Genomic DNA, 22,404 nt, shown 5'->3' with positions numbered 1-22,404 from the left:
CTCTGCCACCATCCCCATCCCTGTCCCCATCCTTGTCCCCATCCCTGTCCCCATTCCTGTCCCCAGCCCCATCTCCAGGCCCGTTTCTGTCTCCATCCCTGTCCCCATTCCTGCTGCTGTTCCTACTCCCATCCCCTCTCCCATCCCCTCTCCCAACCCCACCACCATCCCCATCCCTGTCCCCATCCCTGCCTCTATTCCCATCCCCAATCCCACTCCCATCCCCTCTTCCCCCGCCCTCCCCGTGCCCTGATTGCCCCGGGGGCGTCCCCTGCGCGCCCCCCGCTATCGCCACCATCGCCCCCAAGGGCGAGCAGGACCTGCTGGCCGTGGCCGCGTCCCGGCTGCGGCGGCGGCGGCGGGTGGCCGGGGTGGCCGCGGGCGTGGCGATGGTGCTGGTGCTGTTGGTGGCCATCCCGCTGCTCGTGCACAGCTCCAAGGCGGCCGCGCACTACGAGATGCTGGGGAGCTGCCGCATGGTCTGCGACCCCTACCCCGAGCCGCCCGCCCCGGCCTCCCCGCAGCCCCCCCCGGGCCGCCGGGGCCGCGCCGGAGCGCGGGGACCTCCCGGTCCCCCCGGCCCGCGGGGACCTCCGGGCGAGCCGGGCCGGCCGGGCCCGCCGGGACCCCCGGGGCCGGGACCCGGGGGGTACATCCCGTCCTTCTACAGCCCCAAAATCGCCTTCTATGCGGGGCTGCGGAAGCCCCACGAGGGCTACGAGGTGCTGCGCTTCGACGACGTGGTGACCAACGTGGGCAACTACTACGAGCCCTCCAGCGGCAAGTTCACGTGCCCCCTGCCCGGCATCTACTTCTTCACCTACCACGTCCTCATGCGCGGCGGGGACGGCACCAGCATGTGGGCAGACCTCATGAAAAACGGGCAGGTAACGCGGGGAGAGACCCCCGAGACCCCCGAGCCCCCCCTACCCTCTGCCAGCCCCACGTCTGTCTGTATGCTCCCCCTCCATCCCGGTTTTCCCCATCCAGGTTTTCCCCATACCGGTTTTCCCACCCAACTTGTGGTGCCTCGGTTTCCTTGTTTACACCCGTCCCGTTTTTTTGTTTACACCCATCCTGTATTTCCTGGTTTGGTTTTCCTTAATTTTAGCTCTCCCAGCCTGGTTCTCTCTCATTCCTGATTCCCCATCCCGGTTCTGCTCCCCCCCAAAATCCCCACATCCCATTTCCCCCATCCAATCCATGCTCCCCCATTTCCATCCTCTCCCCCCAAAATTTCTATTCTCTCCCCGTCCATTCCCGATTCCCCACCCCCAGTACGCTCCCCTCCAAATCCCCACATCCCATTTCCCCCATCCAATTCCCATACACTTCCCCCATTCCCGATTCCCCATCCCAAGTCCCCACATTCCATTTCCCCCATGCAATCCCACCCCCAGTTCCTATCCTGCTTCCCCCCTCCCTGATTCCCCATCCCCAGTTCTGCTGCCCCTCAAATCCTCACATCCCATTTTCTCCATCCAATTCTCCCCAATTCCCTCTTCCTCTCACTCCCAATTCCCCATTCCCAGTTCCTCCCTCCCCCAGATCCCACATTCCCCCATCCAATACCCCCCAGTTCCCATCTAGATTTTCTCCCATTCCTGATTTCCCATCTCCAGTTCCTCCCCCCTTCCCACATTCCCTTTCCACCATCCACTTCTCTCCCAACATATGTCCTTTCCCCCACATTCCCGATTCTCCATCCCCAGTTCCTCCCACCCCCAGAATCCTCATCCCATTTCCTCCATCCCGTTTCCCTCATCTAATCCCACCCCAATTCCCATCTTCTTCCCCCATTCCCAATTCCCCATCTCCAGTTCCTCCCTCCCAAGTCCCACATCCCATTTTCTCCATCCAACCCCCCCAGCTCCCACCCTCTCCCCTCCCTCCATCTGCTCCCACCCTGTTCCCCCTCTGGTACCACGGGGGGGGGGGTGACACCCTCCCCATCCCCTTCCCCCCCTCAGCCTTGGGGTCACAACCTCCCCATTCCTGGGAATCCTGCCACGGGGGCCAGGGGGCCACAAACCCCTGGGAATGCTGGGCTTGGAACTTGTGGGACATGGGGGGGCCGTAGGGGGTCACCGGAACACCCCCAGCACGGGGGGGGTCGGTGGGCTGTGCCCCCCTGGCCACTCCCTTTGTTTGCTCCCGAATGGCCTCACCCCAGGACTCTTCCCATCCTTTTATTCTGGGAAAAACAAGGATTGATCCAAGGTGGTCGATGTCCCCCCAGGACGCTCCCCCAAACCGAGCTGTCCCCATGTCCCCCTGGGCATCCCTGGTCCGAGGAGGGGCTGCACAGGAGCCTGGGAGGGTCCCGTGCTCCTGGTCACTGTCCTCAGAGCCTGCCCTGGGAGGGGGGTCTCCCTATCACCCTGTGGGACCCCCGGGGTGCCCCTGTTATCCTGTGGGATTCCGGTGGTGCGGGAGGGGCTCTACCCAGGTGTTCCCAGGTGTCTCCAGGTGTCCCCCGTCCCCCCCCCCCCCCCCCCGGTTACACTCGTGGCCCGGGGGCACATCGGCTCTGCCTCATCGGACACCGTGACCTTGAGCACCCCGCGGGGGTCCAGAGCACCTCATCCCCCATTCCCTCGTGGTTGGGGGGTGGTCCCTGACCCCCGTGCCCCCCCCAAGGTCCGTGCCAGCGCCATCGCGCAGGACGCGGACCAGAACTACGACTACGCGAGTAACAGCGTCATCCTGCACCTGGACGTGGGCGACGAGGTGTTCGTGAAGCTCGACGGGGGCAAAGTGCACGGGGGCAACACCAACAAGTACAGCACCTTCTCCGGCTTCATCATCTACCCCGACTGACCCCCCGGGACGGGGAGGGGGCGCGGGATGCTGGGACGGGGGTCCTGCCCCCCGCTGCTGTCCCCGCCCCAGGACCCGAACCCCCCCTCATAAAACCCATAAAACTACCCCAAAACCACCCCAAAAATACCCCCAAGTCCAGCACCTTCTCCGGCTTCATCATCTCCCCTGCCTGACCCCACCTCATGACGTGGGGAGGGGGCTCAGGGAGCTGGGATGGGGTCATGCCACCCCACCCCCGCAGCGCCCACCTGTAAAAAGCATCATAACGCCCCGAAAATACCCCCAAACCGCCACACCCCCCCCGCATGCCGCCACTCTCGAGGGGGGAAGGGGGTCCCAGTGTTGTCACCCCACCCCTGGGATACCCCTGGGACACCCCCGGGCCCCGCGTGTGGTCTGTCCCCCCCCCGCCCCAATAAAACGCTCTGGGTTTGGAGCTGCGGCTGCTGATTTGGAGAGGGGGAGGGAGTGTCTGGGGACAGAGGGGACACCTGAGGACACCTGGGGGAAGGGGGGGACCCCCAGGGGAGTCCAGGGGACACATGGGGACACCTGAGGACAGCTGGAGACAGAGGGACACCTGGGGGCAGGGAGGACACCTGGGGACACCTGGGAATAGAGGGGACACCTGGGGACACCTGGAAACAGAGGGGAACCCCAGGGGGGTCTGCGGGACACAGGGGGACACCTGGGGACGCCCCTTTACGGTGACCACGCCTCATCACAATGACCGCACCTCCTTTGCTGTGACCACGCCCCTCACACCACTGACCCCCTCCGTTCCCACCGCCCTCCCCTCTATGCGCGTGCGCACCCGTGCCTCGCTATTGGCATAAAAACCACAGCTCCCGTGATGCCCCACGCGGGGGGCGGGGTCGGGGCCGGGGCCGAGCGCTGATTGGCCTTCGCGGAGATTTGAACGCGCGCGCGGCGCGAGGTGCCCCCTGGCGGCCGAAGAGGAGCGGCCGCGGAAGGTGAGCGGAGGTTTGGGGGGTCCTGGGGGGGAGATCGGGGGGCTGCGGGGCCTGGGGGGGCCGGGGGGGCCGGGAAAGGTGACCCGGGGGAGGGGGTTGGTGAGGAGGAACCAGGGGGCAAAGAGGGGGGGAAAAGGCCTGAAGGCAGCGGGGTGCGGGGTTTGGGTTATCCTGAGGCGAGATCGGGGGTCCTGGGACCCCCTCAGAGGGCTGAGGGTCCCGGGGGTCCTCGGGAGGAGGGCTGCGAGTGGGAAGGGGCAAAAGGGGGCGGGGGGGAAGGCCTGAGGGGCTGCAAAAATGGGAGGGATTTGGAAGGAGCTTGGGAGGGCCTGAAGGGGAAGTTACGGGGCCTGATATTGGGGCTGGGGGCCTGAGGATGTGGGGACTGGGGGGGGCTGTGAGTTTTGGGCGTTTGTGAGCTCGGGGGCGGCTGTGGGGGTCCCACACCTTCCCCTGCCTCCCCCAGCCCCACATCACTTTGGAAGCCCCTTGGAAACACCCCAGGATGGATGGGAAGGAGAAGGGGGACAACATCGAGGAGAGGCTGGAGAAGCTGAGGGTGAGCTGGAGGTCCCTCCCTGGGGAGGGGGCTCTGGGCTGGAGGCTGGGTCCCTTTTTTTCCTAGGAAAACCTCTGAATCCTGCTGGGGGACTCTTGGGGGGGTCTCTGAGCTGGGGTATGGGGTCTTAACTCCCTTATCCCCAGGAAACCTTCTGGATCTCACTGGGACCCACCAGCTGTGGGTGAGCTGGGGGACTCTCACGGGGAACCTCAGGAGGCTCTGGGCTGGGTTTGGGGCGTCTGACTCCCTCATTTCCCCAGAAAAGGACATTCAGAGGGGCTCTGGATCCCTCTGGCAGACCCCCTGACTGGCTCTGGGCTGGGACTGGGGGTCTGACTCGCTCTTTCCCCCAGGAAATGACCCTCGGGGGGCTCAGGGCTGGGTTCTAGGGATCTTGACTCCCTCATCCAGGGGTCTGAGTCCCTGTCTCCCCTCAGGAATCCCTGCAGATCCCCCCGGGAGCGCCCCCCCCATCCCGGCAGCGGCGGCTCCAGACGTGTGACCGTGTGCTCCGATCGTGTGTGGAGCAGCTGGGCCGGGAGGGTCCCCCCTCCTTTGGACCCCCCCTCATGGCCCTGGCCCAGGAGGCCGCCAGGGGCTACCTCAGCGTGGTCCCGAACCCCCCGGACCTGTACTTGGAGAAGATCCTCTTCCACTTGCTCAGGAACGCCGTGAATTCCTGCTGGAGGACTGGGAATTCCTGCTGGGCTGTGGCTGAGCTGCTACGGGAGCGACTGCGAACCTACACCCCCCTCCAGGACCCCCCCAAAGACTTCACCACTGTCACCTACAACACCTTCTGTGTCCTCTGGAAAGGGGCAGCGGCCCTGGCAGGGCCTGACCGGCCTCGGGAAGAGGGAAGATCCCTGTTTTCTGCCCAGATCCGTGCCCTGCGCTTCCTGCTGCTGCTGGAGCGGGATGGGGGGTCTCTGCCCCCTCTGCAGCCCCCCTTCTTCACCTCCCAGACAGCCCAAAAGGCAGCAGCAGCCTCTGCCCTCTATGAGGCCGAGAGGGCTCCCTGCCCTGTGTTCCTGGCCCGGCAGCTCCGGGAATTCCTCCTGGAGACTCTCCGGGAGGAAGCCCCAAATCCTCCCGGGATCCAACACTCCCTGTGCTTCCTGGAGCTCACCCTGGAGTGCTCCAGGCACCTCTGCAGGGCTGGCAGGTTCCACAAGGCCCTGAAGGCCCTGGAGGAGGTCAAGGCATTCCTGGGGCGCTCCAAGGAGGATTTGGGGGCCCCCCTGGCGCTGCTGGAGGCTGGGATCCAGCTGGGAAAGGGGAGGTCCCCCCCAGGGCCCCTGCTGTCCCAGGCAGCTGCAGCGCTGAGGGGGGAGGGCTCAGAGAGGACCCTCAGGGTGCTGCTGGAGGGGGCCCGGTTTGTGACGGCCCAGCTCGGGGAGGTGACGAGGAGGAGTCGGGAGCTGCCCTTCGGCCTCGAGGACCTGCCCGGGCTCTGTGCCTTCACCGAGGGGCATTGCTGGGCCCTGCAGCGGCTGCTCGGCAGGGTGAGGGACTGGGGGGGCTGGGAGCGGGTCTGGGGGCAGCTATAGGGGGGTGTAACCCTGTTTTGGGGTTGGGGTTCACTTTGTGTGAACCCTCTGTGTCCCTCTCCGGTGTTTGTGTCAGCAGGAGCAGCTCCAGGAGCTCCTGAACCTCCAAATCCCACTTCCCTCCTTCCCTGCCCTTCCCAGGTCCATCCCAGCAGCTCCCAGAGATCTTGCAGCTCCTGATCCCCATTTTTCCCATTCCCAGGTCCTGGAGCTCCTGCCCTCCCTGAACCCTTCTTTCCCCCCCCAGGTGCCCCCCGATGCCCTCAAGCAGCAGGTGACGGTGAAGCAGCTCCTGTTCCGGAGCCTCCAGCTCTTCTCCAACACCATCCACGACACCTTCCAGGGCTCCCAGGTACCCCCAGGATGGACCCCCAGGACCCTTGGGGTTGGAAGGGGGGCTTCAGTGTCCCTGAGGATTTTCTCCCTTTGTTGATGGGATTGGAAAGGGGAGTTTGGGGTGCTCAGGATAAGACCCTTGGGGTGCTGGAAGCACCTTGGGGTTGGAAGAGGGGGCTGGAGGTGCCCTGAGAGGGTTCTGGAAGCTTCTCCCCTCCTTGGTGGGGTTGGAAGGGGGGGCTCAAGGTGCCCTGGGGGTGGTTCTTTGGGGGCTGTGGAGGTGACCCCTTTGCTGACCCCCCTGTCCCTTCAGCCCTCAGGGTGGCTGGGGCTGGCCCAGGTGAGCAGGAGCTGCACCCGGAGCGTGACCTGGATGGTGGAGGCTCTGGGGGGGCTCCCCGAGACCGACAGGGCCAAGTTCCTCGATGTCACCGGTCAGTGCCACCAAGGGGGAGCCCTTGTCCCTGTCCTGGGGGGCTGTCTCTGCACAGCTGGGAGGTCTCAGTCCCCTTGTGGGTGGGGAGGGGGCTCTCTCAGTGACCTTGGGGGTCCCTCTCCCCACAGCCTCGTGCACCTTCAAGTTGGGCTTCGCCTTCCAGAGCCGGAACCTTCTGGAAGAGGCCGGAGCCATCTGCGAGCCCTTCTGCAGGGGGGTGGGGGAACTGGGGGGCTATGGCTGCCCTGACACCCCCCCAGAGAGGGTACAGGGGGCTGGGAATGGGGAGGGGGACAGTGGAGGGTTTGGTCCTGGAATAGCCCCTATTCCCAGCTCCGAGCAATTCCCTCGTCCTGGGTGGGACAGGATGGTCTGAGTGAAGGGAGAGAGGATGGGACCAGCTTTTCCTCCTGGAATAACCCCAAATCCCAGTCCTTCCTTTGTTCCAGGGTGGGAAGGGAGACATGAGATCATCCCAGTGAGGGGAGGAACTGAGAGGATAGGAATGGCTTAGCCTCTGGAACAGCCCCAATTCCCAGGTTCCCTTCTCCCAGGTGGGGACGGGATACAGGGATGATACTGGGATTCCTACCGGTGACGGGAGGACTGGAGAGGATGGGATCGGGTTTTCCTCCTGGAACAATCCCAGTTCCCACCTCCCAGCCCTTCCCTTGGCCCAGGGCAGGTTGAGGGGGATACAGAACCCCTGGAATTCCCTCCCCACGCACCTATTCTCTCCCTGTCCTCCCACAGCTCCACAAGTGTTTCCGGATGCAGGTGGAGAGCTGGAAGCGCCTGGGGCGGCCGGAGCAGGCTCTGGGCTCAGTGACCACGTGGCTCCTGGCCCTGGCCCAGCCTGGGGGACCCCTGGCCCAGCCTGGGGGGGTCCTGAGGGCCCAGCCCGGGGGGCTCCTGCACGAGCCTGTGGGACTCTGGGCCAGGATCAAATCGGAGGCAGCCAAACAGGGCCGGGAGGAGCTGCGGCTGCGGTGAGGGGGAACTGGGAGCTGGGAGGAACTGTGGTGGGACTGGGAGCTGCTGGGAGTGTGGTGAGGCCCTGCAATGGATTTCCCAGAGGATACCCCATCCCTGGCAGTGTCCCCGGCCAGGCTGGAGCTGCCTGGCATAGTGGAAGTTCCCAAGGCAGAGGGTGGGATGGGATGAGCTTTAATGTCCCTCCCAACCCAACCCACTCCATGAATCCATGAAAACAAGAGGATTTCTTCCCCCAGGACCCTCAGGGACTCCCTGGAAGGCCATTCCCTGGACAGGGCCACCCTGGTGTCCCTCCTGCTGGCCGAGCTCCAGGCTTACAAGTGCCTGAAGTGGGACACGGGGCCGGAGCGTTACAACGTCCTGTGTGACCTCCTGGAGCTCTGCCCCGAGGACCCCGGGGGGCTCCTCCCGAGGGCTCTGGGGCTCCTGGAGCTGGCCCAGGTCCTGTGCTACCACAGCTTCGCCCCCCACACTGACTGGTGGGTGCCCTGGGACCACCCCCACCCCAAATGCCCCCCCGAGAGTGGTGGAGGCACCGGAGGGTTTCGGGTTTGGGGTTTTGGGGAGAGGGTTGGTGGGTCTGGGTTGGGGGAGGGTGTTGGAGGGGGGGAAGGGCTTTTTTGGGACCCTGGTGGGGTGGGAAGAGCTTTTCCAGGACAGATGAGAAGGTTGGGAAGGGTTTTTTGGAACTCTGATGGATTGGGATGAGCTTTTCCAGGCCCATCTTGTTGAGTGTCCATCTGGGAACAGGTTTTTTGGGATCCCCTGTCCCTGTTTGAGGTCTCTCAGCCCCATGGTGTTTCTAGTGTTTCTTTGGGGTCCTGGGGTGTTTCCCTCCCTCTCCTGTGGATCTCCAGACGTTTTTGGGGCTGTTCCTGATTCTCCTGTGGAGTTCCAGGGATTTTGGGAGGGTTTCTTGACCCCTTTTCCCGGCAGCTCCGCACTGGATGCGACCCGGGAGGCCCTGAGGCTGCTGGAAAAGGTGCCCCAGAATTCCCAGAACCGAGATCAGCTCCTGGATGAGAAGGCCCAGGCCCTGCTCTGGCTCCACATCTGCACCCTTGAGGCCCATATGGAAAAGGTTTTGTGGATCAGGGGCTCGAAGAGGCTGTTTTTTCCCAGGATTTCAGAAAATCCCGGAGGTCTGGGTGTGTCCTGGACCCATCCAGAGCCTCCTGTGGTGTCCCAAATTCCCAGGGCATGGAGAGGGAGCAGAGGGGGAGGACCCAGGGCAGCAGGAACCTGGAGGAGTTTGAGCCCAACGACCTGAATGCCGAGGGAAGGGCAGGAGAGGAGCTGGATCCACAGGATGGGATCAGCTGCACCCTGGACACCGACAGGGGTGAGGGGGCTGGGGCTGGGGCTGGGGGACCAGGAGGGGTTTTCTGGGACCCTGGAGGGGTGGGAAGAGCTTTGCTTTTGGGAAGAGCCAGGTGTCAGCCTGGGAATCCTCCTTTTGGCCCTACCTGGCTCTGTCCAAGCTCTCTTATCCCCTTGGTGTCCCCTCAGGTCTGACCAAAAGCCTGGACGAAGCCTTTTCCCTATGGAAGCAGCTCCTGGAATCCCCTGGCATTCCTTGTGTTCGGAGCCTGGAACAAACCGTGACCTCCCTGCACCTCCTGGCCACCCTCTACAAGCTCCTGGCCAAGGTGAGACCCCCAGGACCACCGGGAGACCCCCCCAGGAGGTGGCTTTGGGGTGTAACCAGTGGATTTTGTGCTTCCCAGCCCATCCAAGCCCTGGAGAGTTTCCTGCTGCTCCGATCCTTGTGCCGGAACCTCAGTGACACTCCCGGCACTGCCTGGGCCTTGTCCCACCTCACCCGCCTGCTCCTGCAGCTGGAATGTCCCACCCATGCCCAGGTGAGCCTGGAACGACCCTCTGGAATGGTTCAGTTGATCCCTGAGGTCCTGGTGTTCATCCCAGTGTGGCATTCCCAGGTTTTCCTGGAGGAGCTGGAGTGTGTCCCACAGGAATTCCCAGCAGCTCCTCCAACATCCTGGGAATGACCAGGTCGGGATTTGGATAATCCCTGAGGTCCTGGTGTTCATCCCAGCGTGGCATTCTCAGGTTTTCCTGGAAGAGCTGGAGTCCATCCTGAGGGAATTCCCAGGTGGAGATGAATCCCAGCAGCTCCTGCAACATTCCTGCCTCCTGCTCCGGAGCCACCTGTGCTGTGTCAGCCAAAAAGTAAAGCCAAAAGGGCTCCTTTTTGCCCCAAAAGTTGTGGGAAGAGGGAGTTTGAGGGGTGCAGAGACCCCCCAAAAGTAGGACAGGAGGGAATTATGGATGTGGAGGACCCATGCAATCCCTGAATCCCGATTTTTCCTAGATGGAGGAGGGGCTGTCCCTGCTCCTGCAGGTTCTCCAGAGCCCCCTGGCCCAAAAGGCCACCAAGGGCTGGTACCTGCTCCAGGCCCAGGGGCTCCAGGTGGTGGCCACGTACCTGGGAATGGCCCCTGCACACCTGGATCCAGAGCTCCGGCACCGGCTGCACCGGAAAGGTGGGACTGGAGGGGTGGGAGTCACCCCTGGGGGGGATGGAGGGGTGGGGAGGGGGGATGGAGGGTCCCAGGGGGGTCTTGGGGGAGGATGGAGGGTCTTGGGGAGGACGCAGGGAGAGGGGAGGAGCATCCCAGGGGGTCTCTGGGGGGATGGAGGGTCCTGGAAAGGTTTAAACTCTGGGATTTTGAGGATGATGAGGAGGAATGGCAGGAGTTTGGGGGTGAGGAAGAGAAGGATGGAGGGGCTTTGAGGATAAGGAGGAAGGGGGAGTTGGAGGATGAGGAGGAAAGTTCGATTTGAGGAGGAAGAAGAGGGTTTGGTGTGATAAGGAGGGAACTTGGAATAAGGAGAGGGAATTTTGGGGGTGTCTCCATGCTAGAGGGGCTAGGAAGGGCATTCCTTGGTGCTGACCCCCCTCCCAACCCCCCCCAGGCTGGAAGACCCCCAAGGTGGCCCTGATGGAGGTCCAGAAGCTCCTTCGCAGTGTCATCATCTTCCTTCTGGGCTTTGACATCCTGGGGGGCTCCCGGAGCAACGAGGGGCCAGAGCAATTCCAGGACTATGGTGAGAGGGGAGGGGGGACCCTCTGGAATGGGGTAGAATCCCTGGAAAGGATTGGGAGCCTCTGGAATGAGTTGGGTTCCTTGGGAGGGGTCAGGACCCTCTGCAGTGAGTTGGGCTCCTCCAGGGAGGACCTGGAGCCTCTGGAAGAGCTCAGGCTTCCCCTGGGCCGGATCCATCCCCTCCCTTCTGCCCCCTCAGGTGCCAACGTGGTGCTGAAGTGGGAGGTGCTGGGGGAGGCCCTGTGGTGCTGTGAGCGCCTGGTGACACTGCTGGGCCGGGCCGAGGTGCTGTGCCGGGCCAGGGCCTTCTGCGGGGAGGCCCTCAGGCTGTCCGGGCTCCTGCAGGGCACACGGTGGTGAGCTGGATCCCTGGGGCTGGGAACGGGATCCCTGGGGCTGGGAACGGGATCCCTGGGGCTGGGAACGGGATCCCTGGGGCTGGGAACGGGATCCTTGGGGCTGGGAACGGGGTCCCTGGGGCTGGGAACGGGATTCTTGGGGCTGGGAATGGGATCCCTGGGGCTGGGAACAGGATCCTTGGGGTTGGGAATGGGATCCTTGGGGTTGGGAACGGGATCCTTGGGGTTGGGAACGGGATCCTTGGGGTTGGGATCGGGAATGGGATCCTTGGGGTTGGGAATGGGGCCTTGTGACAGGCCAGGGCCTCCTGCAGAGAGACCCTCAGGCTGTCCGGGCTCCTGCAGGGCACACAGTGGTGAGTCCTGGGGTTGGGATCCTCGGGGTTGGGAATGGGGAGAAAATGGGACTAAAGAACAGGATTGGCAAAACCCTGACACTAAACCTGAGGGGTCTTTGGGGAGATCTGGGGGGTCTTTGGCAGGGTCTGAGGGGTCTTGGGAGGTCTGAGGGATCTTTGGGGGGGGTCTCAGGGGTCTTTTGGGGGTCTGAGAGTATCTTAGGCATCTGAGGGGTCTTGGGGGGGTCTGAGGGGTCTCTTCCCCATCCCTTTTCCAGGTGCATGTTGTTCCTGCTGCTGAAATCCCAGCTGGAGCTGCAGCAGGGGGAGCTGGAGCTGAGCCAGCTCAACCTCCAGCACACCCTGTTCCTGCTGCAGCCCCACCCAGGTGAGACCCCTGGGATGCAGGGGGGGACCCCCGAGCTTGGGGGGACCCTGGGGGTCCCCAGTTTTGGGATCTGCCTCGGGATCCTTCCTGGATCCAGTGCTGGAGCACCCAGGGGTTGACCTTGAGCTTGACAAGTTTGGGATTCAGGTTGGATCCTTGGGCTGGTGGACCCCAAATATCCCTCCCTTCCATCCAGAGTTTAAATCCAGAAAGGAGAGTGTTGGATCCAGGTTTCTCAGGCTGAAGGACCCCAAATTAACCCTCCTTTCCCTTTCAGAGCCCAAACCCCCCCAGGAGCCCCTGCTCCCACCCAAGATCCACCCGAGGAAGGGCCACATGGAGCCGAGGAGGCGCTGGGACCACCCCAAAAACCCCTCGGGAGAGGAGGACGAGGGGTTCCTAAAGGGCCCTGCCCTGGAATTTGTGGCTCCTTCAAGCTCCCAGGACCCTCTGAGTGCCCTCACAGCCTCCCCTGAGCTGAAACCCGGGAAGAAGATGAGCCTGACCTTCCTCTCCCACCCCTGGAGCTGCCCCTGCTGCCTCTGCTCAGACCTGGTGGTGTCGGTGCTGGGCCTGCGCTGGGCCCTGGCCCAGGCCCGGGGCTGGGTCCTGGCAGGGGAAGGGGCCGCGGGGGTGGCCCTGGTGAGGAGGGTCCTGCCCCGCTGTGCCAGGGTGGGCCACAGGTTTGCCAGGGAGCTCGGTGACAGGTTGGGGGGGCACCGTGGAAAAGGGGAGCCCCCCGGGGACAGGGACCACCCCAGGAACCAGGACTTCTCTGTCAATGGGGACCCCACCAGGGACAGGGACCCCCTTGGGAACCAGGACCTGGGGCTGCAGGACCCCTTTGAGGACCAAGACCCTCCTGAGAACTGGGATCTGCCCACCCTGGACCCCCAGAACCCCCCCAGAATGAGACCCCAGCCCACTCTGGGCCTGCTGGACGAGCTGGTGGCCATGGGCTACTCCACACTGGCCCTGCAGAGCCTGAGCGGCACCGGGGGGCTCTGGGACCCCCAGGACAAGGAGCTGGAGTGGGGATTGACCTTCCTGGAGTCCTGCAGCCCCCACCTGCCCGGCCTGGGGGTCTCCAGGGCCACCCTCCTGCTGGCTAAGGCCATGGCCACCCTTGGCCACCTGGCCACCAAACTGGGCCTCTCTGTGGATGATGTCCTTGCCCAGGGCTGGACCCTCCAACTGCAGCCTCCCCCTCCAAAAAAGACCCTGAAAGACTCCAAGGCTGAACCCCAAAAGCACAAACCCGCCCCCCCCAAGGCCAGGGGGGTGAAGCCCCGTGGGGTGGAACCCCCCAAGGAGAAGCCCTCCAAGGAGAAGCCCCCCAGGGTGAAGCCCCCCAGGGTGAGCCCCCCCAGCCCCCAGGACGTGTTTGCTCCGGGGGACTTGGACTCTGAGGTTGTGCCCCCCATTGCAATCAGGGGGCCCTGCACCCCCCACCCCAAAGCTTTTCCCTCCTTCCCGGGGCTCCCTGGCCTCCCCAGGACCCCCTTCACCATCTACAACGAGGCCTCACCCCCTCCTTGCAAGGCCCAGCTGAGCAGAGCCCCCAGAGCCCAGGGGAGGGTCAAGTCCCGCCTAAAGGTCAGTTTCTGGGGGGATTTTGGGGTGGGGAAGGTTGGGAGGGAAGGATTGGGGTGAAAAGTTTTGGGGGGGGAAGTTTGAGGGGAGGAAATTGTGGGGGAAAAAGTTTGAGGAAGGAAAGTTTGGGGGTAAGCTTGGGAGGAAGTTTGGGGAGGGAAGGTTTTGAAGGGGGAGAGATTGAGATGGGAAGTTTGAGGGGGGAAAAGGTTGGAGGGGGAAACTCGGGGGGAAAATGTTTTGGGGGCAAAACTTTGGGAGGCAAAGAGAGGGGGGAAGATTGAAGGGGAAAAATGGGGGGAAAGCTGAGGGGTAAAGTTTGGGATGCCCCCCAAACCACCCCTGACCCCCCTGTTCCCCCTCTTTCAGGTGACATTCAGTGATGACAGCGACCTGGAGGATCCTAAAGCCCCCCCAAGTGCCTCAACCACCCAAAAAACATCCTGTGCCCGCAGGAAGAGGCAGCCCCGCAAGTCCCCAGGATCCCCCCAAATGAGCCCCCCAGGAATGGGGGTCAGACGACAGCGGGGGAGGCCCAGGAAGGACCAAGGAAGCCCCCAAAAAGCGGCTCAGGAGAAGAAGGAAAGGGGGACACACTGGGCTGGGGGTTCCAGGAGGAAGAAGGAGCAGGAGACCCCCCAAAATGTGGCTCTGGAGGAGAAGAAAAGGGGAACCCGCCGGGCTGGGGGTCCCAGGGGGAAGAAGGAGCAGGAGACCCCCCAAAAAGGGGCTCTGGAGGAGAAAACAAAGCAGGGACCTCCCTCCCAGGGGGTGCTGGAGGGGCTTAACCCCCTGAGGGCCGTGGAAGAAGAGGAGGAGGAAGAGCTACAGCGGAGCTTCGAAGTCTCCCAGGAGTGGGGGGGACCCCCAGGTGAGTTTTGGGGCCGATTTGGGGGGTTCTGTCCCCAAATCTGTCCTCAGCCTGAGGTTGAAGCCCCTCTGTGTTCTCCCCACCCCACAGGGAGGGTCCAGCCCAAGGCCAGTGAGGATGTCCCAGGCAGGGGGGACCCCACACCAGGTTTGGGGGCACCCCTGCCCATGGCTAGAGGTGAGAGTCTGGAATTTGGGGGATTTGAGGGGGCTAGGGAGTGGGGGGGCAAAGGTCTTGCTGGGCATTTATTGATTTCCAGCTTCATTTATTTCCCTTCCCTAAGAACTTCCTTCCCTTCCCCAGGAGTTTCCTTTCCTTCTCCAGGAGTTTCCTTCCCCCCAAACTTGCCTTTCCCCACCCAAAACTTCCCTTTCCCAAAACTTGCCTTTCTTAGAGCTGGGGGGCTGAGGCCATGGTGGGTTCCCCCCTCTGTCCCCTCCCCTCCCTGCTCCTCCCATGGTGTCTGACCCCACTCTGGAGTGTCCCTGGGGTTTCACTGTCCCCTTTCTGGGGTGTCCCTGACCCCACGCTGGGTGTCCCTGACCCCTGTCCGTGGTGTCCCCTCTCTTTCTCCTCCAGGTCACCCATCCCTAGACTCAGTTTTGGAGCTGCTGCAGGAGGCCCTGGGCTGGATCAGCCACTTCCCCCCGGGGTCCCTGTACGGGGGGCTGTGCCAGCTGCTGGCCCTGCTCACGGGGGACAGGGACCCCCTGGGCACAGCGGGGCTGCTCTCGGAGTCCTTGTGTGTCACCGCCCGCCACCAGCTGCTGGGCATCCTGCACAGCCGGGCAAGGCGGGTGTCCCCTCCCCGTGTCCCCTCCTGTGTCCCCTTCCTTCATCCCCAGGGCTTTGGGCCCCATTCCATTGCCCCATCCCAATGTCCCCTCTCTTCCCCACCATCCCCCCCATCCTGGGGCAGGGTCTCACCCCACACTCCCCTCACCCTGCAGAGGTCATTTTGGGATGATTTCTCCTTCACCTTTGAGATGATCCCCTCTCACCTTTGGGACAATCCCCCCCCTCACCTTTGGGATGATCTCCCCACTCAGGAAGAAGAGGAAGAAGGAGAAGTTGGGAGGGGATGTGTCAGAGCAGCTCCAGGGCCTTTCCCTGCGGGAAGGGGGGGCCCCCCCCCAACCCTGCCCCCACCTGGCCCAGCTCGAGGGGCTCTTCCAGTTCAGCACCTCAGGGCTGGGGGCTCCAGAGAGGGAACAATTCCGGGAGCAGATCCAGCAGATCCCCAGTGGTGAGTCCACAGGGCCCACTGGGACCAGCACTGGGGAGGGGGATCCTGAACCCAGGGGGGGCTTGGGTGTCCCCCTGTGCAGGATATGGAGGGGCTGGAGAACAAGGAAAACAAGAAGGGGCTGGAGAAGGAGGGAAAGTGGCTGCAGAAGAAGGAAAAGGTGCCCTGGGGGAGGTGGGTCTGTGGTGCCCTGGGGGGTCTGTGATGTTTTGTGGGGCCTCTGATGGCCAGGGGTGTCCCTGACCTCGTGTGTCCCTAGGGGTGACCGTGGTCCTGCTGGCCCTGGGCAGCCCCTGCCCGGGGGCCGTTGGGGATACTCTGCTCCTGACGCGGCTGGAGAGGGACATGGAGCCCCTGAGCATCCGGATCCCCACCCACAGGTCCCAGGTGAGGGCAGCGAGGGCATTCCAGGGTCTGGGATCCATCCCCAGCCTCCTCCTCATCCTGGGGAGGAGCGAATTCCCCATTCCAGGGGCTGGCATCATGGACCACCCTCACCTTCATCCTGGGGAGGGGACACCCCCATTCCAGGATCCCTTTAGGGAGTCACTCACCATTTCAGGGGGTGGGATCCCTTTAGGATGTCCCCCCACCATTCCCAGATCCTTGATGCCTCCCCCTCCAGGCCCCCCTCAGCTCCATCCTGAGAGAATTTGAGTCGATCCAACACGAGCAGAAGGAAGCCAACGGATGCACAGACAAGCAGGAGTGGTGGTCACGGCGTTGCCAGCTGGATCAGAGGATGAAGGTGGGGAGACACCCCCCCCAATCCCCAAATTTGGGATGGGGGTGTCCTGACCCCTCTGAGTGACTCATCCTGGAGTTGGATCCCATTACCTTTTGCACCTCTCCCTTCTCTGTCTCCCTTTCCCTTTTCCACATCTCCCATTCCCATGTGTCCCATTCCCACCTCTTCCATTCCCATTCCCATCTCTCCCCTTCTCTTTTCCACATCTCCCACTCTCTTTTCCACGTCTCCCATTCCCTTTCCCATGCCTGCCATCCCCTTTTCCCGTTCCTAGACTCTCATCCAGAGCCTGGAGTCCCATGTTTTGGGGTGCTGGCGGGGGCTGCTCCTGCCCAGGCCCCCCGGGAGCTCCCCCAGCTTGGCCGAGGAATCCTCCCGGCTCATCCCGGAGCTGCGGAGCTGCGGCTGGAACGACCCCGACCCTGCCCTCGTCCAGGTGGGTGGCCTGGGCTGGGATCTGGGGGGGTGTGATCCTGTGATATGGGGGGCTGCACGTGGGTTTGGGGGGGCTGAGCCCAGGATTTGGAGGTGCTGATCCTGGATTTTGGGTGCTGATCTTGGATTTTGGGGTGCTGACTCCTCGATTTTGGGGTGCTGACCCCTTTGCCCCCCAGGTGCTGCTGAATGGGGCCCCTGCACTGACCCCCCCTGATGTCCAGGCCTTGGCCTTTGGCCTCTGCCCGGCCCGGCCCCTCCGGGCGCGGCTGCTCCTGGAGGAGGCCCTGGAGGGGGCCCTGGAGAGGGACCAAGGGGACAGCAGGGGGTCCCTGGTGCTGCTGCTGGACAAGGTGAGACCCCTGGGGCTGCTGGTTCATCCTCATCATCTTCACTCCTTCCTCATCCTCCTCACACCTTCATCTTTATCCTCACACTTTCATCATCCTTCTCCTCCCCTGCTCCTGGAGGAGGCCCGGGAGAAGGGCCGGGCGGCTCTAGGGGGTCCCTGGTGCTGCTGCTGGATAAGGTGAGACACCCCCAGGGCTCCTTCCTCATCCCCACACCTTCGTCACCCTTCTCCTCCTCCCTGGCAGCACCTGCAGCGTCTCCCCTGGGAGTCCCTCCCGGCCCTCGGGGCCGTGCCGGTGACACGGCTCCCGGCCCTGCGGTTCCTGCTCAGCTACGTGATGGCCCGGCAGGTCAGGGGGGCACAGACCCCTGGGACCCTCTCCCTGCCGGGTGGGGGGACCCCCTGAACCCCCTTCCCAGGGTTTGGGGACCCTCCATCCCCCATTCCCGGGGTTTGGAGTGTCCCAGGGTTTATTCCCCCATTCCCACATTCCCTGTCCCCCTCAGAGCTCAGGGTCCGTCCTGGCCCGGGGGGTGAACCCCAAAAGCACCTTCTACGTCCTGAACCCCCACAACAACCTGGGGGGCACCGAGCAACGTTTCCGGGCCTGGTTCGAAAGGTCAGGGCTCCTTTGGGGGGCTGGGGGGGGGCTGCACCCCAAATCCTGCCCCTATAACCCCTGGGGGGGCTGCACCCCAAATCCTGCCCCTGTCCCCTCTGGGGTGGCTCTGACCCCCAAAATCCGCCCTGTCCCCCCCAGTGAGCCAGGCTGGCGCGGCGTGTCTGGCTCTATCCCAACCCCGGAGCAGATCCAGGAGGCCCTTCTGGAGCATGACCTGTACATGTGAGTGGGATTTTAGGGGGTCCCTGGAGGGTCCTGACACCCCCCAGAGCTCGGAGTCAGTTCTGAGCTGAGGGGGTGAACCCCAACAGCACCTTCTCCCCCTTCCCTGGGTTTTGGGGACCCCCTGTTCCCCATTTCCAGGTTTTTGGGAACCCCTGGGACTCACTCCGGGGGTCTGTGTCCCCCAGCTATGCAGGGCATGGGTCGGGGGTGCGGCTCCTGGACAGACAGACCCTTTCCCGGCTGGAATGTCGGGCCGTGGTGCTGCTCTTCGGCTGCTCCAGCGCCGCCCTGGCCCTGAGGGGGGGCCTGGAGCCCACCGGGACAGTGCTCAGATACGTCATGGCCGGGTGGTGAGTCTGGGGGGGCCCGGGGGGCTTTGGGAGGATCTAGGGTGTATCTGGGGTGATTTGGGGGGGATCCTGTGGGCCTGGAGCCCACCAGGACCGTTCTCAATACATCATGGTGGGGTGGAGGCTCTGGGGGGCTCTGTGCCTTTGGGGGACTCTTGGGCTTTGAGGGGGCTCTGCATGCTCAGTTTGAGGGGGGCTTTGGGAATTTGGAGGGTCTCTGTGACTCTGGGGTCTCTCCACGCTCACAGCCTGTGTTGGGGGGCACTCTCCCCCTTGTTTTGCAGCCCCCTGGTGCTGGGGACGCTGTGGGACGTCACTGACCGGGACCTGGACCGCTTTGCCCAGGCCCTGCTGCAGGGTTGGCTGGGGGGAGGCCCCGGGACCCCCCTCCTACCCCACCTGTCCCAGGCCCGCCAGGCCCCCCGACTCAAATCCCTCATCGGGGCCGCGCCCGTGGCCTACGGGCTGCCTGTGAGCCTCAGCTGAGGGGGGTCCCTCCCATTGTCTTTGCGGTCCCCCCATTGCTTTTGGTGTGGGCTGGAGGGTCCTCCAGTTGGTTTTGGGTCCCCCCTGTTACCTACAGGCTCCTCATCTCCCTGTGGGGATGGTTGGGGGGTCCCCCCCATTGTTTGGAGATCCCCTTGTTACCTTTGGGGTCCCCCCATTGCCCTGCTGAGGATTTTGGGGTCCCCCACCACCATGGGGCCTTTTGGGGGTGTCTCTGTCTGTTCTGGGGTCCCTGTGCCTGTTTTGGGGAGTTTTGCACACCTTAATTTATTTTAATGAAATTGGTTTTATTCGAGTTTCTGCAACAATGAAATAAATAAAAGCTGCTGCCTCTTTATCCAACCCCCACCTCGAGTGTTTCTGAACCCCCAAATTCCACGGGGCTTCCCCAAGTTTCTCTGGCCCCCTCAAGTTTCCCTGGGTCCCCCCAGGTCTCTCATTAAGACCATTCCCCTTTCTCCTGGGGGGAGCATTAGGGACACCCCCTTTTCCCCTGGGGGGGGCATTCGGACCTCCTTTCTCTGGGGTCGGATCCCCCCCTTTCTCTGGGGTCGGATCCCCCCCTTTCTCTGGGGAGCACCTTGGACCCCCCTTTTCCCTGTGGGAGACCTTGGATCGCCCTTTCTCTTGAGTGGAGGGGGCTTTACGACCCCCATTTTTCGCGGAGGAACTTTAGGACCCCCCTTCTCGCGGGAGGGGGCGGGAGGGGGGCATTAACCCCCCCCCCTTTCCCGGGGGGGGGTGGGCATCGGGACGCCCCCCCGCAGTCCTCCAGCCCGGCAGGGGGCGTTGTCTCTCATAAGTATGGGTGGTGGGGACGGGGTGTTGTCGGTCCTCCAGCCCAGCAGGGGGCGCTCTCACGCCAGGGCGCGTCGTGGGGCGGGGCGGCCCAAGATGGCGCAGACCGTGAGCGTGGGGGAGCTGGGGCTGCCCCAGCTGGAGCTGCTCAAGGGGCAGCTGGACCAGGTCTGGGGAGCCTGGGGGGCTGTGGAGGGTGTTGGGATCGGGGGGGGGCGGGGTCTGAGGGTAAGATGGGACCGCCCCCGCTTTGGGAGTTTGGTTTGGGGAGTCGTGGGGGGGTTCTGTTTGGGGGTGGGGGGCTTTGGGGATTGGGGGGGGTCTGTGGGTCCCAGCTGGAGCTGTTCAAGGGGCAGCTGGAGCAGGCTGGGAGGTCCTGGGGGGTTATGGCGGTCTAAGAGGGGTTATGAGGGGGTCCTGAGGGCTGGGGGGCTTTGGGGATCAGAGGGGGCTCTGGGGGTTCTGGGGGGTCCCAGCTGGGGCTGCTCAAGGGGCAGCTGGAGCAGGTGTGGGGGAATTGGGGGGTCCTGGGGAGTTACAGGGGGCTGGGACGGGTTATGGGGAGCTTTGGGATCGGGGGTTCCTGGGGGCTGGTGAGGCTCTGGGGGAGGCCTCTCTGCTCCCCCACCAGCCCTGGGGACCCTCGAGCCTCACTAAAGCCCCCCCGTGCCCCCCCAGGAGGTGGAGTTTCTCTCCTCATCCCTGGCCCAGCTCAAGGTGGTCCAGACCAAGTTTGTGGAGGCCAAGGAGTGTCTGAACGTGCTCAACAAGGGCAACGAGGGTAAGGGGGGCCCCAACCCGGGGGGCCTCAGGGGGGGCCCTTGGGGGGGTACAGGGGATCCCGAGGGGGGCTGGGGTGGCACAGAGGGCTTTGGCTGCTTGGGGGGGGCCTGGGAAGGTCTCAGGGGGGTCCTTGGGAGAGTTGGAGGGCTCAGGGAGGTGCGGGGGGGGGGCTCAGGAGGGTCCTGGGGACTGTTTGGGATCACAGGGGGTCCCAGAGGGGCTTCTGGGGGGTCCTAGGTCTCTGTAGGGGGTCTCAGGGGGTCTTCCCAGCCCCCCCTTGATCCCCTCTTCGTTTTCCCCAGGGAAGGACCTGCTGGTGCCTCTCACCAGCTCTGTATCCTTTGCCCCCCTCCGGGGGTCTCTGTGCCCCCCCCAGGCTCTGCTGCCCCCCAGAGCCTCCCCCTGTGCCTCCCAGCCCCTCCCTTTGTTCTCTGGGACTCCCCTTTTCCCTGACCCCCCCGGATCCCTCTCTTTGGGTGGAGGTGTCTCTGTGCCCCACCAGGACCCCCCTTTTCCCTGACCCCCCCCCCCCCAAACTCCCTCAGGCCCCCAAGAGCCCCCCCAGACAAACCCACCCCGGCCCTGCCAAGACCCCTCAAACTCCCACAGAGCCCCACCCCAGACCCCTCAAACCCCTCCTGGAACCCCCCCCCAGACCTCCCCAGACCTGCCTTGTCCTCTGTGCCCCCTTTTCCCTGACCCCCCCAGATGTACGTGCCCGGGAAGCTCTCGGACGTCAGGAGGGTCCTGGTGGACGTGGGCACTGGGTACTACGTGGAGAAGGTGGGGGGGAGGCCCTGGGGTCTCGGGGGGTGTGGAGGGGGTTTGGGGGGTCTTGGCAGGGCTGGGGTGGGTTTTGAGGAGCTTTGAGGGGCACGGTGGGGGCTCCTAGGGGGCTTGGGAGGGGGCCCTGAGAGGGTCTGGGGGGTTTTGGGGGGGTCTTGGAGGTGGGGAGTCTGGGGGGGTTTGGGGTTTTTTTTGCCCTGCTCTCATCCTGGTTTTTTCCCCCCTTCCCATCCCTCATCCCTCTTTTTCTCCCCTTCCCACCCCCTTTCCCACCTCCTTTCTCATCCCATTTCTCCCCCATTCCCATCCCCCCTCATTCTCACTCCCATTCCCATTCCCACCTTCTTCTCCACCAATCCATTCCCATTATTCCTCCCATTCCTATTTATCCTATTCCCATTATTCCCATTTTCCCCATATTCCCATTCCTCCCCATTTCCATTTCCTCCATTCCCACCCTCATTTTTCAACCCCCGTTTCTCCACATTCCCATTCTTCCCATTATTTATTCCCATTATTACCCCGATTCCCACTATCCCCATTATTCCCATTATCCCCCCATTACCATCATTATCCCCACTCCCCCCATTCCCATTTTCCCACTATCCCCATCCCCCATTCCCAGTCCGCCGACGCCGCCCGGGCGTTTTTCCAGCGGAAAATCGAGTTCCTGACGCGGCAAATGGAGAAAATCCAACCGGCCCTGCAGGAGAAACACGCCATGAAACAGGGTGGGCACCCCCCCAGGACCCCCGGCTTTGGGGGACCCCCCCACAGACCCCCGACTCCCCCAGGGCTTGGAACCTCAATGCTCCCCAACCCCCTTGGTTTTGGGGTCCCCCCGGGGTTTGGGGTCCCCTGACCCCTCATGTCCACCCCCCAGTTTTGGGGTCCCCCTGTCCCCAGTGTCCTCGCTGTGGGTTTTGGGGTCCCCCCAGTTTGGGGGTCCCCCCTGACCCCCCTGTCTCCCGCAGCCGTTCTGGAGATGATGACGCAGAAGTTGCAGCAGCTCACGGCGGCCCCGGGCGGGGCCAAGGCGTGACCCCCCCTTCATCCTCCTCATCCTCGGGAGGGCTCGAGGGGGTGGCCCCCCCAAATCCCGGCCCCCTCAGCCCCCCCAAATCCCCCCTCCCGTTTTGTAGCAGCTTTTGCTGCCAACCCCCAATAAAGGAGAGACAGAGTGGGGGGTCCTGGGGGGGTTTTTGAGTGGGGCTGGGGGGCTTTGGGGGTGGTCTTGAGGTACAGGGGAGGTTTACTA

At 63.6% G+C, this 22,404-nt stretch overlaps 4 protein-coding genes across 6 annotated transcripts in view; 3 read left to right on the top strand and 1 right to left on the bottom strand.

Moving 5' to 3' along the window:
* The window catches only part of SPATS2 (spermatogenesis associated serine rich 2), a 62,571-nt gene that overhangs the window by 26,920 nt on the left and 13,247 nt on the right, over window positions 1-22,404 (bottom strand). The gene's annotated exons all lie outside the window — the stretch shown is intronic.
* Window positions 390-3,225, top strand: C1QL4 (complement C1q like 4). The gene is made up of 2 exons (XM_051774887.1): window positions 390-887; window positions 2,641-3,225. The coding sequence occupies exons 1-2, from the start codon at window positions 390-392 to the stop codon at window positions 2,818-2,820; spliced, it is 678 nt and encodes a 225-aa protein (XP_051630847.1). The 3' UTR covers window positions 2,821-3,225.
* On the top strand, window positions 3,763-19,105 carry ESPL1 (extra spindle pole bodies like 1, separase). Of its 2 annotated transcripts, none has more exons than XM_051774863.1 (31): window positions 3,763-3,797; window positions 4,264-4,356; window positions 4,797-5,864; window positions 6,157-6,261; window positions 6,559-6,679; window positions 6,810-6,946; window positions 7,435-7,670; window positions 7,914-8,156; window positions 8,614-8,758; window positions 8,875-9,019; window positions 9,187-9,326; window positions 9,405-9,539; window positions 9,748-9,867; window positions 10,010-10,181; window positions 10,615-10,746; window positions 10,945-11,101; window positions 11,721-11,830; window positions 12,108-13,426; window positions 13,793-14,294; window positions 14,385-14,471; window positions 14,874-15,087; window positions 15,344-15,540; window positions 15,800-15,927; window positions 16,166-16,288; window positions 16,563-16,724; window positions 16,903-17,076; window positions 17,320-17,424; window positions 17,582-17,694; window positions 17,836-17,919; window positions 18,108-18,272; window positions 18,557-19,105. In XM_051774863.1, the coding sequence occupies exons 2-31, from the start codon at window positions 4,303-4,305 to the stop codon at window positions 18,756-18,758; spliced, it is 6,795 nt and encodes a 2,264-aa protein (XP_051630823.1). In that variant the 5' UTR covers window positions 3,763-3,797; window positions 4,264-4,302; the 3' UTR covers window positions 18,759-19,105. The 2 variants fall into 2 exon arrangements, with proteins under 2 accessions (XP_051630823.1, XP_051630824.1); XM_051774864.1 differs by having other exon boundaries at window positions 14,874-15,091; window positions 15,348-15,540.
* Window positions 19,610-22,327, top strand: PFDN5 (prefoldin subunit 5). The gene is made up of 6 exons (XM_051774895.1): window positions 19,610-19,745; window positions 20,256-20,358; window positions 20,663-20,694; window positions 21,069-21,143; window positions 21,772-21,877; window positions 22,121-22,327. Exons 1-6 carry the CDS (start codon window positions 19,674-19,676, stop codon window positions 22,186-22,188), a joined length of 456 nt encoding a protein of 151 aa, XP_051630855.1. The 5' UTR covers window positions 19,610-19,673; the 3' UTR covers window positions 22,189-22,327.

This window comes from Manacus candei, unplaced genomic scaffold, assembly GCF_025592945.1.
Source record: "Manacus candei isolate 608988 ecotype Guabito, Panama unplaced genomic scaffold, ASM2559294v1 h1tg000233l, whole genome shotgun sequence".
Taxonomy (NCBI): Eukaryota; Metazoa; Chordata; class Aves; order Passeriformes; family Pipridae; genus Manacus; species Manacus candei.
Note: the sequence above shows the minus strand (reverse complement) of the source record. Positions and strands in the feature narration are given on the sequence as shown.